The sequence below is a fragment of the Plenodomus lingam genome (genome assembly GCF_022343315.1).
Source record: "Plenodomus lingam strain CAN1 chromosome Unknown contig_14, whole genome shotgun sequence".
NCBI classification, from domain to species: domain Eukaryota; kingdom Fungi; phylum Ascomycota; class Dothideomycetes; order Pleosporales; family Leptosphaeriaceae; genus Plenodomus; species Plenodomus lingam.
The window spans coordinates 2702041-2717870 of NW_027093932.1; the positions used below are offsets into that span (position 1 = coordinate 2702041).

General features: G+C 41.6%; 4 protein-coding genes across 4 annotated transcripts; 3 read left to right on the forward strand and 1 right to left on the reverse strand.

The window, feature by feature from the left end:
- Positions 1 to 219: 219 nt before the first annotated feature.
- Positions 220 to 1604, reverse strand: IAQ61_002944 (uncharacterized protein; the record flags this gene model as incomplete). Its single annotated transcript, XM_003843255.2, has 2 exons — positions 220 to 1215; positions 1272 to 1604. 2 exons carry the CDS (start codon positions 1602 to 1604, stop codon positions 220 to 222), a joined length of 1329 nt encoding a protein of 442 aa, XP_003843303.2.
- A 788-nt stretch (positions 1605 to 2392) lies between these two features.
- Positions 2393 to 3097, forward strand: IAQ61_002945 (uncharacterized protein; the record flags this gene model as incomplete). The annotated part of the gene is made up of 1 exon (XM_003843254.1): positions 2393 to 3097. One exon carries the CDS (start codon positions 2393 to 2395, stop codon positions 3095 to 3097), a length of 705 nt encoding a protein of 234 aa, XP_003843302.1.
- Positions 3098 to 4089: 992 nt separating this feature from the next.
- Positions 4090 to 4521, forward strand: IAQ61_002946 (uncharacterized protein; the record flags this gene model as incomplete). The annotated part of the gene is made up of 2 exons (XM_066095770.1): positions 4090 to 4383; positions 4464 to 4521. Exons 1-2 carry the CDS (start codon positions 4103 to 4105, stop codon positions 4519 to 4521), a joined length of 339 nt encoding a protein of 112 aa, XP_065954606.1. The 5' UTR covers positions 4090 to 4102.
- Positions 4522 to 6004: 1483 nt separating this feature from the next.
- Positions 6005 to 7594, forward strand: IAQ61_002947 (uncharacterized protein; the record flags this gene model as incomplete). The annotated part of the gene is made up of 1 exon (XM_003843252.1): positions 6005 to 7594. The coding sequence occupies one exon, from the start codon at positions 6005 to 6007 to the stop codon at positions 7592 to 7594; it is 1590 nt and encodes a 529-aa protein (XP_003843300.1).
- Between the last annotated feature and the right edge of the window lie 8236 nt (positions 7595 to 15830).

Consider the following 15830-nt stretch of genomic DNA (forward strand, 5'->3'; position numbering starts at 1 on the left):
TGGGGAAATTCTCATCGACATGTCGTCGACAGAGTGCCAAGGCTCCGTCCATTGGCCAATCACCACAGCAGTAGCCCCGAAACTAGATCATTACTTCATTGAGAACCATCACCACCATCACTATTGTCGAAATGGCAGAATATCGCAAATCGGGATTCGCTTTTGATTTTGAAGTGGTCATACTGCACGTTCTATCTATGACTACATTGACATAGCACGTCATGAGAATCTCTTCGCCAGCCATGTAGACCCCTTCTCTTCATACTCCGCCTTTGTCACCACAGCCTCCCGCAACAACTCGGGCTGACTGGCAAAGCGCGCACCCCCCAACCAAGTGTGCTTGATTGGATCCTCTGCCCTGGTGACGACCACCATGTACTGTGCAGGTACGAGCGCCCTGACGTCTGCCTCCAACCTCTCCACAAACCCTTTGATCAAGCTGTTCCCGCCTACAACCACGATATTTGCCAGCATGCCAATCTTCAGCGCTTCCGGAAGCACACTGAGCGACTCCATGACTGCGCCTGCGAGGCCGGCTTCCTGTATGCCAATGTCTGTAGGGTTGAACAGGAGCTCGGGTACTGCAAATCGTTCATTGCCCAGAGCTAGCACGTCTTCGCGTGGTCCTTGCAACGATTGCACTCCACGTTGCATGCGTAGTCGTGCTGCAGGATCGTGAGGTCGCGCGTAGCCATGTATCGAGTTTTCATAGTCCGGCAGCACATAATCGACAACGACATCCGAGCTGAGCTCCCTCCTGTCGCCTACCCGACCCTTCCAAGTCTGCTCTAGGTTCCGCGCAAATTCCTGCGTCGAGGGCACTATGTAAGATACTGCTTCCTTGATCTCGTTGAGTAGATAGCTTTCCTCCATCATGTTGTAGTGACGTAACGAGCACAATTCTTTGAGATAGTTGGTGAGCAGCTTTCCTCCTACGGTAAGACGCCGAACAGCAGACTGAATCAGCTTGCCATTGTAGATGGGCAGGATCGTCGTGTCCGAATATGATGTGTCGATGACAAGAAGACATTCCTGAGGTTTTACAGTAGAATCAACTGCATTAGGAGCATGGTAGGCGTTCAGTACCGCGCCAACATGGCGATAATACGATGCGAATTCAAACTGCTCAAAGACAATCTCATCGCAATTCTTCTGCAGCTCCTTGGGACAATTCGGCTTCTCTGTCAGTAGCAGATTTGTCTCTTTTGGGTCACACTATACAGCAATCAGCCTGAATTCTTCATTTGCTCGCGCGCAACATGCATACCCACCCTCAACCCCTCCCTCGCACTACCGCTCATGAATTCATGCTCCCAAATCGCCTTTTCAGCCTCCCAATTAACAATGAATCCCTTCTCCACCGGCCTTCGAAATGCCAGCTCCCCAAAGTCCTTGCAGGAGTCCAGTTCGGAAGCGAGATATGTGCACTTGTCGCGTGTGCTGCGCGCGATGCAGTTGGGCGTCACAGTACAATCGTCATAGCCGGGACTGGATCCGCTCGCTACCAGGCCAAGCTTGAGCGTATATGCGCCATTGTCAAGGACTAGGGTCTTGTTTAATGCTGGCTGTGAAGTTGTTGATTTTCTAGACCCTTTTGGCGGCATTATTTGGGTTGGTGAGGCAAGGGATGCGGGTTCCAGGCGATTTCGATGCGATTCGCGATGTGCAGGGTTTCTTGGCGACGCCTGTTCACGTGCGCCGGTCTTCATGGTACCCTGAACGTGCACAGTACCTTGCAGGTGGGTCGCAACCTTGGACCAGGGTTAGGTAGGTAGCCTGCATATGTGCATACCGTACCAACTCCTCCACGCGACAAGACAAGATCTGCTTCTCAGTATCAATATAAGCATTGGTAAACCTTAATCTAGGTCGGGGCACTGGCAACTCGAGAGTCAAGGCTCCAGGTACCTACCTACTCCCGGCGCTGTTGCGGCTGTGTATCCTTAGTGCTTACCATGATACATCGCACAAAACCCTCCTTTGGTCTTGAACATGGAGCACGTGTCTTACAAAAATGAACACTGAACATGCCACCAGGATCAAGAGTGAATGGTTCATCCACTCTAAGACTACACATTGTGCTGTAGTTGAGGCAACAACATGTGTGTGTAGAACAAGTTCGATGCCATACTTTTTTTTAAAAAAAAAACACTACCATTGGCACTCTGACCTAGCTCAATGAACCTCATTTTAAGAATGCTGACCTCCCGTTTAAGTTACATCCATGTACCTGGGTGTGCCGCTCTCCATGACGTCAGCCTTTATATTGCTTAACTTAGCCCAGACGACCGCAACACTGTACATCCCGAGATCCTGTAACCAGCCACAGCCGAGCAGCCCCAAGCAAAAGCCAAATACAACTTCCAACTGTTTTCTCTGACCTCCCCCAACAATGGGCGACGACTGGCAAGACGCAGCATTCTCCACGCGCCACATGCATAACCGTGTGGGCGGTCACGGCAAGTCGTCTCGCACCAAAGCCTTTGATGTTCAAAAAGTGTTTGGTAGCTACTCGGTCAAATGTGCAGCATGGCAAAAGCGAATAGATACCTCGGCAAAAAATCTGTCTGATCAGAGTTCCGGCCTCGAGTTTTACCGCCTAACTGAGAATGGGGAGGGCGTGATTGGCAAATTGGTCTTGCCATTCGTCCTCAATGCAGCCGTTATATTGGCCGCGAGTCGAGCTAGCTTGCAGAGGACGGTGGCCGATGTGGAAGATGATGGGATCGAAGAAGACACAGATGCTCCAACGATCGACAGTCTTCCCGAGGACAGTGAGGGGGATCCAGACCAGAATACTTTTGCAACAGATCGCTTCAGCACCTTTGATAAGAACAGTTTCCGGTCACCGAAATTCTGGCTACAATGGAGCGGCACCCCCATGACTGAGGGCACAAGTGTGCCAGAGCACACTGCAGACGTTGGGTCTGGGCTCGGCTATGTGGTGTTCACTGGCAACGACTGCCACAAGTTCAAGGGTACCCTCAATTGTGCTGCTCTCCAGTGGAAAGACGTGGCCATCACTGGCCACAAGATCACCTCTAGATCCGCTACTGACATCCCTGTGGTCTGGATACCGGACAGGCATACCATATAGCGTCTCTGTAGAGTATGTACAGCGGGTTTTCATCTTTGGTCAGGAGTAATGGGATGTGAAAAGCTGTTGGACAGCCAAACCAAAGCACAGAATCGAAACAGAAAAATGAACATACTTTACCGGAATGCAAGCCATACAAGTCCATCTCACCCAGCCCTATCGTTTCAAATAAAGCTACTTCTCTTATTTATCTCGCAGGCTGAACCCCTTATCAAATTGAGAGAAGTGGCTTGGCTACGAAGTTCTCCCAAGTTAGCATTTTGGCGAGTGTAATTATCCCGTCGAGGGCTGAAGGATACCCTTCTTCCAGTGTCCCGCTGGTTCAACGAGACAACTTTTCCCAGCCCCCCCCCTTGTCCTGTACTACGGATCCTTTCGCCATCTGGGGGTATAGCGCGAACACTGCGTATTGCTCTTACATAACAACAGAGGTCATGTTGGCTATCAGGGACTTGGATTGTGGCCACCGTACTCCTACGGGCTGAAATTGCCTCGGGATAAGTGGTAAGTACAGCGAAAGCTGTGAAGGAGAATGGCCTGATATTATGATCTACCCCAACTCAACCGACTAGCTCATGTGAGTATCTGCAGTTAATCTATACCAGTAAGTCTTTGCCCAGTCCTTTCATGCATGAGGCTAGCTGTATGATTCCCCAAGGGGAAATTTTGGGCATGATTGTCAATGAGGATGAGATGATTGGTCCAATCGTTGGTTGGTGATCTAGCTATCTTCCTGTCTCTCAGATCGATCACTGGGGTGAAGACTCCACGTTAGCAGACATACTTGAGGTCGGCTTTTGTAATACACACCATCTAGACCTGGTGCCTACGTAGCCACATTGCGTGGTACATGAGCAGATCCGGAGAATAGGTGTCAAACACCATCACAATGAATGCAAGCAGCCATTCAAGGAACACACCTCCCATTCATTGAGCATTCCGGAAACTGGTCCGGTCCTCTGAGGGAGAGTTCAGTGTTTCAGCCCTAGCAGTTCGCTTGGGACGATGTTCGGTTGTGGGTGGGGGGGGGGGGGGGGGCAGCCGCAGGGTCGCTCCCGGACGATTGGCGAGATTTCTCCAATTCCCAAGTTTGACCGATCCGAGCTTTCTCCCAATCATATGAAACTTTTCAATCCCTGTGGTCCATTCTTGAGGGGCGAGTTCCGAGGGAATCCCTACGGAGCGCAGTACCCATTGTGTCCTGCGAAGGCGAATGCATTCCTCTATTTCATCATGAAGCTTTCTCAGCATCGAGTGGAGTTCCGGCAAGCGGCGGAGTCCGTCTTGTGATTTGATAGGTGTAAAGTAAAAGACAATATTTGGACCTAAGCTGCAATGGCCTCATGGCTGACTTATGCTATGGCAGTCCTATCGACTCAAACTATCATGTGTGCGTCAAAGTTGCCATGCTTAGCCGCATGTAACAGGTGTACTGTAGATCTTGTAAGATCGGACAGACAGAAGCAGGCAGTCGATAATAGGTTTGGGCGTGGTACGGTTTCGGTCCAGATTAGGTTCCGCAGCGACGTATTGCGGCTGGGGCTACCTAGATGTTGTTACGCCGAGTTCGATTGGGTTCTGTGGCGATAGTGTTCATAAGACGGCTCGCACCACCCGGAGCTAACTAGGCTTTCTAGCTTCAGTGAATACGGTTTGTACCGAACCGCTGGAAGGGACAAGTGACAGCTACACTAACAAAAGGGCCGACTTGGTTTCCCGTTTGCTTGTCGAAACCTGAGCAAAAGTTGAACAGTAGCCAGACGCTGAACTTGTGAGTGAATGCAGCTTAGAAACAGTGTACTGTAGGAATATCTTTCCATTTCCTTATAGAGAGGAAAACGATTTAAGGGGAGGATATAGTTACGACTGACTTGTGGCAGGCACATTGTAGAAGATCTGCATTGTACGGTCTAATCTGCACTCACCTACACTGCTACAGTACATACTCACTCTAATAGTTCCTACCATAGAGGGTCGGAATTAAAGCAGATCGTATATGCATGGACCGTACTATCACCGATGGTATCTCCAGGCAAAACCAATATGTACTCGGAATAATACCAATCCAGTGACGTTTCGACACGGTGAAGCCGCCCATCAACATCATCAACATGGTCGCTCCTGGGCCCTCATGTCCACGACAAATTGCACTTCCCCGAGCTATCCGTTTTTCTTGGGCGTTTGATCAGCGTAGCTGTTACTGGCCAATTTATATGATATATCCGAAGCGAAACAGACGGTGGTGTCATGTCTTGGCCTCGATGTCCAAGTAGATGAGCAGTTGCTCATGGAAATGCACACTATGGACCACATCTTGGCCTCACGTGTGGCATGTTCCCAGTGCATGTCCCAAGACACCAGATGCTCCGAGAGGTATGGTAGCACGGTAGTACGTGCACAGTACCGCGTACAGGCCTTCCTGAACTAGCACAAAAACAAGAGCTGCCAATCTTTTTCTAGCCTCAAGCGTAGGGTGCCCGACGAAAGTTTCTCGTTCTCGTTCTCGGCGCGAAGTCGTAGGTGGTATACCTACCGCACCAGAACGGCGTCAACATGGTCATTTACACATTTGATTGGCCTCCCCTTGACGTTGTGAAGCAGGCTTCTAAGCGTTGCCAAGGGGGTGGCTGAACGACCAGCTGGAGAACGCTCCGCGCCGTTGACCTGATACCTACTAAAAAAGATGATACTGGTCACTGCAGCCATGGTCAAGGACCATCCCAACCCGGATATCTGTTGGACCGTCCCCAACACAGTGGCCGATATGTACTGCTACAGGGCTGAGTTTTTGGTGGAAGAGAACCTGTGGAGCTTAAATAGAGATAGTATCCTCGAACAAATGAAAGTATACAGACAAAACTGTCTGCTTCTTCACAGATTCTGTTCACTGGACTCTTGTTCGTCATTATGTCTGATGAGACGATTTTACTCAGTTCCTTGGGCGAGTTGGGCACGCTCTCCAACAACTCCTCCAACTCATCATCTATCATCGGCTCGGTCTTCCATTCTGCTGTCCTGCATGGACCAACTACAGTGTTTCGATGGGAATTGGTGGTAGCTGTCGCCGTCCTCGCAGTCATCACTCAGGTCACCAAGATGGTGTATAACGCCTACATCCATCCACTGAGTTCAATCCCAGGTCCTCGGATTAGCTCGGCGACTTCAGCATGGATTCGGTGGCAGAGATGGCATGGCCGACTTTCGTTCGAGGCTGACAAGCTCATGACAACCTACGGCCCCCTTGTCAGAATCAGCCCTAACCTCGTCATCCTGAATGACTCTGAGGCAGTGGAGAAAATCTTCGTCAGAAAGGACCTTGACACCTCTCCCACGTCGATTCGTGCTTTGCGTGTTGGCGGTCATGACTGGACCGTTACCTATCCTCAGCACCCTGTTGCACGGCTCCGACGCCACCCAGTTATGATTGCTACCACGACTAAGAATCTCAAGTTGCGCCATGATGTATTTGTCACCAACATTGAAACCATGGTTCGTGATCTTGCCAGGTCCGAGGGGGCCAAGTCAGAGGACATTGTGTATCATCTCCGCATATGTACACTCAAGAACTCTCAGGTCATCATGGGTGGCGCCAATGTTGATCTCGAGCCGGGCGACTTTCCTCGTGCAGTCGGAGAATACAACTTCCTTGTCGTCTGGCGACTTTGCCTCCCAGAATGGCTCTTCACCTGGTTGCAATACAGCCCTTTTCTGCATGCCCGCTACCGTGTTCGGTCTAGTGATAAGCTCTTCGACCTTGGAGAGGAAATCTGTAAGCAAGCAGAAACAGGAGCAGACACTCCCTTCGACGAGGATCCTAGCATCCATAAGCTATTCACCGATCATACTGCCAAGTTCCCCACACAATCGTGGTCCAGCCCCGAGCTCAGTGCAGAAATGGCAGGCCAAGTTCTCGCCGCAACGGAGACGACCTCGTCAGCACTTGCCTTCATCTACTATGAATTAGCCAAGAATCTGCCACTCCAAGAGGAACTGCGAAAGGAGCTGCAAGACCATGAGGGATACGAAGATCTTGACTCGCTCAAACTCCTAGATGCGTGTATCAAGGAGGGGCTGCGATTCCGACCCCCTGTTGCCCTTACGGGAAGCCGTGCGATTCCGGAGGGAGGCTTGAATGTGCTGGGTTACTTCTTGCCTGCCGGTACGGTCGTGACCACACAGTCTCTGTCCATGAGCCGGCAGAGGCCTGACCTCTTCCCGGACTTTGACAGTTTCAATCCGCTCCGCTGGTTAGACGAGACTAACCTCGCGGAGAAGAAGAAATTACTGGTCCCATTTGGCGTCGGTGCTCGCCGCTGCCCAGGAGGCAATATGGCCACGTACCAAATGCGACTCATTTTGGCCGCCACCTTCCGCGCCTTTACCATCACCTTGGCACCGGAGACGACCCCTGAGAAGATGGAGCCTTTTGAAGCCAATGGCTATCGGTCGAGACATGACAGATGTGACCTGATGTTTACGCCACGCACTGTCTGTTGAGGTTATCATCGTGAGTTTCTACATTCGTATTCTCAAAGTTTATTTTGTGAAAAGCTGATGCTTGATTTTTCTTGTTGTGGCGAAGTAAGGCAGTTGGGCCGCTATTTGACAAGAGCAAACATGGTCCGCGTGGGCGGACGGGGATGACAATGACATCAGGAGATCGGGATCTGCGATATGTGGATATATGGTGCAGGGGCCCAGATAAATGGGATGACGTGCTTGTGCAGTTCAGTCTGAAACGGAGTTGTGGCGCGGATATGGCCATGAGGGATCGACCAGTAGTGATTGTGTAGGATGCCAGAGCGAGCCTCGTATATGTACGTACATGGTACTGAACATCACAAGAACCGCTATTACATACCAGAATAGCGTGTGACCGTTCTGACTCTGATCGTAGTACCGCGCAGGTATCCTAAAGGAAGCCTTTGTGGACGATTGCACGATTGCTGTTCATATTTCACTAAAATATTAGTGGACATTAGCATATTTGTAATCACCCCAAATTTAGGTACAATCTACCCTTGCGCAACGCATCTCACCAGAGATCTTTATAAAAAGCATGTGCATACCTAGTACTGTGGTACGAATCTCAACACCCTCGCACATAGGGGCTCCGGTAGCAATATTTGGATCTTTAAATGCCGCATGCCCCAGAAACCGTGCGCGGGCCGTCTCGCGCGGCATCGTACGGTACCGTAAGTCTTACGAGTAAGCCAGAGGGTCTGTGGTAACGTGATCCACCACCGAGCGCCCACTAACACCAAAATCACCAAATTTTCAACACTAAATTTCTTAACAACTATAGCACCTATTAATAACGCGCTTGTAGTAATTAAATCCTTAACTTTTAGAGAAGATTTTATATACTTAGAAATAGTAGAAAAGTATAGTTACTTGTAGTTAACCTTATCTAGACGCTACTAGAAAATTTAGTAGGCACGCACTACTACTCTACTAAATAGTTAAATACTTAATACTACGCAAGAAAGCAAGCTTATAGAGTATATTAAAGAGCTTTATAGGTAAGTGTCGCAAACCGAGAATGGGGCAAAAGTGAACACTGTTACCCCACCCCGATAAGTTGATATATATGGTGGGATATTGATAAGATATTATATTGCGATAGTAAGGATTACCCCTTATATAGACTATTATTTAAAATTTTATAACTAAAATATTAGGGAATCTAGTAGGTAAAAATTTGTAACAACTTAGGTAGGTAGGGCATCCAAAAGGTATCCTATACGACTTAAGGGCATATAGGAGTGCGCGTTAGTATAGAAAAGGATAAGATTCCTATACCTATAGGTCTTATATAAAAGGATAAGAAGAATATACCTATCCTAACTATAGGCAAGCTATTCTCTATATATATAAGTAAGTTAGGCCTTTATTAGGCCTAACTTAGTATAGAATAATAGGTAGGTAATTCTACCTTATTATTATACTACCCCCTCCTATAGAGAAAGGATAGTCCCTATTCTTAGGATTAGGTTTAGATCCCTTATTAAAAAAAAAGCTCTTATAAAATAAATCTACCTTCACCTCTACCTTTACCTTTACTTCTTATTCCTAGGGCACAGACCCCTATCCTTAGCCTGCCTATAACTAGCCCTCTACCTACTAACTTTCTTTTTTCTATATCCCTAATTTTTTAATTATTTAACCTAATCTATTTAAAATCTAGTAAGTATTTAATCTATATAATTAAGTAGTTACTAATCTAAATTAGAACCTTTAGCTATACTAGTACTAGTACTACTAGGAGTCCTCCTTATTGCTTATTACGCTCTCTATATAAGGGCAGTTAGGGCTCTAGCTAGGGGCAAGTTTAATAATTTTAATTTTAAGTTAAAGAATTCTAAGAAGTGCTAGTACTATATCTCCTAGAATAAGTATTATAATCTAGTAAGTATCTAAGTCTAATAGGGTTCCTTTACTAATTCTAGTAGATTCCTTCTTTTATTAGCCTAGAGTACTCTACCCTTAGGGGTGCTCTAGATAAGTACTATAGCCTAGTAGTAAACCCTACTAAAGGGGATAAGGATAAGGATACTATAGTTACTTATTAGAAGGATATTAAATAGTTTAAGGCTACTATTTAAGAAGCTACCTAAAACCTTACTAAGTGCGTTACTATTACTAATACTTAGACTAAGGGTATAGAAGCTACTAAGATCCTTATAGCTATATATTATACTACTATATCTAATTTATATTAGCTTTAGAATAGTATTTATAAGATAGTCTTAGTAGTTAGGGGCTTAATAAGGGCTATTAATAAACTTAAAGAGGAAATAGCACTAAATTAGGAGGTAACCTTTATAGTATAGGCTAAGATAAAGGCGCTTAATAAGAAGGCGTCTAAATTAGTTCTAGCTTCTATACCTACTCCTACACCTACTCCCGCACCTACTATACTAGTTATCTAGAAGCTAGCTAAGAAAGGTAGTCTAGGCACTATCTTAGCTAATATAGAGTCTAAACTAGGTTCTAATAGAAAGATAAATATAGAATAAAAAGGTTTCCTAGGAGTAGTGTCCTAGGAACCTTAAAGGTTCTAGAATAGTTCTAAATAGGATATAATAATAAATAGTAATAAGAATAATAGTAATAGATAGTAGTTAATAAATAATATATAGCTAAATAGGATATAAATTAGTTCTAATATTAGGCATAATTATTATAAAGTAATATTAGATCCTCTTTACCTTTTTCCTAGGCTTAAATCTATTTTAGTAAGCTATATAGGGGACCTAGCTAATTTAGATACTATTAGTAGAATACCTATAATTTATAGGGGGCACCTATAAAGTTAGAGGTAGGATACTAAATAGGATTAGAATTATATCTAACCTACTTAACCTTGTATTTTAGCTTAGATTAATATAATTTACTAGCTAGGATCTCTTCTACCTTCTATTCCTCTATACCTTATATAGGGGTACTAGGGGGTTTTAGAGCCTCTTATCTAGGTAATAGGTCTTAGAGATCTTTATATAGTATATTAGGAGAGAAAATATTATAGATCTTAGAACTAGGTAGCAATTAGAGGTAATACGTATTTCTTACTTATTCTAATACCTTAAAGGGACCTTCCTATTATTTAGATAGTTTTTAGCTAGGTTATAAAATAGCAAGATTAGTAGTAGATAGATAAATATAGTTACTAACCTTCTAGTTAACTAGATAGTAATAGTAATTAGTAGTAGAGCGTATTTAGTCTTAAGCTCTTTCTATATTTTCTTTAGTAATCTTCTAGGTATTGTGTATCTAAGTAGCAAGGGATAAGGCGTCCTTATAGTTTAGTTTCTCTAGTATAGTAGATAGGGTCTTTTCTAGTTTCTAATACTAACTTTACTTTAGTAAGGAACTAAAGAGGAGCTAATATAGAGCTATGCTAATAGATAAATATAAAAGAGTACTTTAGGTATAGTCTATTATAGGTAGTAGGTTGCTCTAGTTATCTTAGTAATAGGATATAAAAGGCCTTAGTCTCTAATTAATATACTTGTTTATAATCTTAGTTTATCTATTAGTTTATTTATAGTAGGTAGTAAAGAGCTTAACTTTAGTACCTATAATCTAATAGAACTTAGACTAGAAACTAGATATAAACTAAGGGCCTTAATTAGAAATAATAGTATCTAGAGTATATCTAAATTAGTACACCTACTAAATAAATAAGGTAGCTATACCTTAGGCGTCTATAGTTTTATAGCAAGGGATAGTAAAAGCTTGCTTTAATAGGCAATTGTGGAAATTTGGATCACTAAGGTTAGGAATAATTTAGGAGATAGATTATTAGATTGTATCTACTACGATCGTACTTATATATATAGAGCTTTAGCTACCCTTACTAGAAGGTAAATAATTAGTAAACCTTCCTTACTAGAGCTCATGCTTTTTATTAGGCACTTAGTAGTAAGCTAGTAGTTAATTAGATAGTAGGTTATATAGGGGTATTAATTAGGATTAATTAGATTAAGATACTCTATAATCTAGTTAATATCCCTCCTATAACACACCCCCTAGGTATAGGTAGATCTTTTATTATTATAGTTACGCTTATAGTTAGTAGGTAGTGTAGCTAATTAGAGTGTTATATATCTAAAGGGTTAAATTAGCTTATCCTTTAGATACTAACTAGTGCGCCTTCCTTATTTAGCCTACACTTGCGCGCTTAGATATTATCTAGACTAAGATCTATAACTCTATCTACCTAACTATAATCTTTACTATAGCCTAAGTTATAAGATTATATAACCTTAAAAATCTAAACTATACCTATTTCCTTACTAACCTATATCTTAGTTAAAGTTAAAAACTACTACTTATACTTACTCTACCTATACTACCCTTATTACCTTCTATACTACTAAAGCTACTATTACTAAAGCTACTACTACTAAAGAAGAGCGTGCTACTACTAAGTATAAGGCTATTATAGAGTGTGTAGTAGCTAAGTATATAGCTACTACTACTATAGTTAAGATTATAAAGCTAAGGAAGGGCGCTCCTACTCTAGCTCCTACTACTCTAGCTCTAACTCTAGCTCCTGCTTCTCCCTAGACCCTACCCTATATCCCTACTTCTACTCCTACTCCCTCTCTAGCTCCTAAGGAGACCCTAAGATCCTCCTATTATAGAGAGCCTAGTATTTATTATACTAAAACTTATCTAAATTATCTACGCTCTACGCTCTTTAATAAGTCTAATAGTAAGTGCTATAACTCTTCTAGTAGGGGGACTTAGTACTAGTAGTACTTCTTTAGGTATAGCTATATCCTAATATATATAATCTATATAAGAATTTTTCCTTTATAATACTTTAGTAAGATCTATACTAATAAACTAATAGCCCTAAGCTTACCTAATATTCTATACTATCCTTCCTAGTAAGGAAGTAGGTAAGTAAGAGCTAAGACCTTCTTAAGGATAAGAAGTAGAGGGTCTTAGTGCTCCTTAAGGAGAGTAAGGCTAAGTAGCAGGAGCTAGTAAAAGCTACTACTACTACTACTAAGCTTGCGCGCAAGGCTGCTACTATAGCTAAGGGCGCCTAGAGCTCCTTATTAGAAGATAAGGACTCTAGCTCCTCTAAGGTTCCCCCTATAAATCCTAGGATAGGGTAACCTAGGCAGCTCCCTATAGACTCTAAGGCACGCTTTACGCGCGTAATAGAGCTCCTTAGGGAAGCTACCTAGTTAATAATAGAGAGGTAGGTTATAGTTAGTTATTCTTATATTATATATTAATAGATCTTATATACTACCTTACTTTAATTAACGCTATATAATATATACTCTACTATTATATAACTTTAGGTGCTCTCTAAACCTTATAAATTATTATATAGTTAGGTTTTTAGTAAGCCTATTAGCTAGTATATTACTAGTAGGTAGGTAGGTAATATAGAAAGATCCCTTTATATACTCTTATCTTAGCTACATATTTTAAATATCTATATAGCGTAGCTTAGTAGTAATCCTTTTATTATTACCTACTACTAACCTAATAGTTTGTTAATTATTACAATTAATTATCTAGGTAGTATCTAAAGTAACACTATAGTAAAAAATTATTTACTGTAGAATGGTACGCTAGGGGTTTACTATATAGGTGTAAACTAACCTTGTGTATACCTGTAAATAGGTTTAAAGTGGTGGTTTACTTTTTTGTAGTATAAACATAGTGTGGTTTACTATAGACCTATTAGTAGAGTAAATAAAGTGGTTTATAATAGTCCTATTAGTAGAGTATATAAAGTGGTTTATAAAAGACAAAATATAAGTGTTAGGTATAGTAATAATAGTATTAGATTTTTTTTAGTATCCTTATATAAACTACTAGTACGTTGTTGCCTATCCTGTCCCTAGGCCTAACCCGCCTAATTAATAGCCTATACCCGCCCAATTAACAGGCCTAAAACTGCCTAATTATTAGCCTATACCCGCGTAATAATTAGCCTATACCCGCGTAATTGTAAGGCTGTCCACTACGTACCTTACTTATTTTTAGAAAACTGCAGTATAATATAAATTAAATAGGTATACAAGTAGTACAACTGCGCAGTAATTAGTGTAAGTTAGTATATCTAATAATAGTCTAGCGCAATATATAGATAATATACTTACCTAATAAATGCTAGTATATTATATAGCAATAGTGTTAGTATAAAGAGCCTAGTACTATAAAGCTAGATGTGGACCTATTATCTTACTTAACTATAGGTGGTTAGTCTTAGACTATCTGCGTTTATTAACAATATACAGCTTATTACTAGGTTAAAGTTAAGCGCTACATCTATAGTAAACTGTAGCTACTCCTATAAGGTTAATAATTATTGTTGTTTAAATCTATTTAATACTATTATTATCTTCTATTATCCTCTAAGGTTAGGCTAGTTAGCCTATAGTAGCAGCGGGTTATATCTGTCGCTATTAAAGTACTCCTGCCTATTTAGAGTTATTAGCTAGATCTTAAAATAGGTGTATTACTATCCTAAAGGAGAGCTAAATATAGTTATTATAATTATTTCTAGCAGCGTAATATATAATAAACGTAGTGCTCTAGGGGTAGTTACTATCTTTGTAATTCCCTAAAACCCTAATAGTACACCTATTTAGAAGTATGTAATAGTTATATGTAAGGTTCTAGTTGTAGGCAATAGTATTTGCTTCACACTAGATAGAATAGTGTAGAGATAGCTATTAGTATAGTATTAACACAAGAATAATACTTATCTTGCCTAAGCCCTAGGCGAAGCGCAGGTTTTACGCAGCTTAGGCGCCAAGACACTAAACCTAGCTAGGGGTGCACCTAATTAACTAGAATACTATAAGGTGTCTTTACAATAGGGTTGTTATAGAATCTCCCCCTCTAGCTATAGTCCCTAGTAGCAACCTATAGCCTTAATAAAAACCTTACCCTATAGGGAAGGAAAAGAGTATTTATAGTTTAACCTATAGATATGCTATATAAGCATTCCTTCTACGTGTTATATATATTATATATATATAGTACGCGCGCGTTATTATACTATAGTATAGAAAGTTAACTATTTACTTATTACTTAGCCTAAGGCCTAAGCTCTATATATTATAAATAACTAAATACTTTACTACTACGTGCCTTAATCTTTAAGCACCTATAACGCACCTTAACTATATATCCTACGCCTATTAATATAGTTTACTATCTAAACCCTAAATATATTAAGAAGTTGCACCTTTATAGTACCTAGCCTTACGCATTTAACGCGCTAGCTAAGCGCGTAGATTAGGTAGCCCTAGCTATAACCTACCTGCGCTGCGCTTAAAATATTACTAAGTAGAAAAAGGATTATAATATACTTAAGTATTATTACTATAAGCACTATACTACTAGTAACTATAGTAGGTATACTAAGGTTAGTACTAAGAGTTTACTTTAGGTACGCTATAGCTAATTTCTATAGGTACCCTAGGTAATAAATAGTTAATTAAATTGTTTATACGCCCTCTACACTAACTATAACACTATAGTTATAAATACTACTACTCTAAGGATAGACGCTAATATAATTACTATAGGCGTTAAGCTTACGCGCTGCTAGCGCTAGTTTAACTTAGAGCTATTAAGCTGCTACTATGTTGCTGCCTATACTAGCACACCTTTAGGTGTAGCTACCTAGGTCCCTACTACTTTGCCCTAATTCCTTAGCTTAATCCTTATAGAGCAGCGTTATATTATAGCTACGCTTAAGTAGATTATAGGCTATATAGCTAGACTTATAAATGCGCTTATTAAGTATATATAGGGCGTATACTAACTAGTTTTAGGCTCCTAATAGTAGTAATAATACTAATAGCTCCTCTAGTAATAATAATAATAATAAGGAGGGTGCTAGTGTTAAAGCTAGTAATAGTAGTAGAGATAAGGAGGATGCTAAAGGCAAGGAGGGTGCAGTTAAGGGCGAGGGCGCTTAGGAGGAGTAGGTATATTACGCGTAGGGCGCAATTCCTATAAATTATATTAGGTATTTTTATATTTATAGATACCTATAGGCCTAAGGCTATATTTAGGCTAGAGGCTATATAAGAAGATATACTTCTTTACTATATTTTCTATACATTACTTATAATCCTTTCTTACTTTCCTTATATAAGGAGCTTTACTAAGTTTATATTATTAAATTATATTATCTATATTCTTAAAGTCTAAGGGTAAAGTCTAGGTATCCTAGGATTTATTG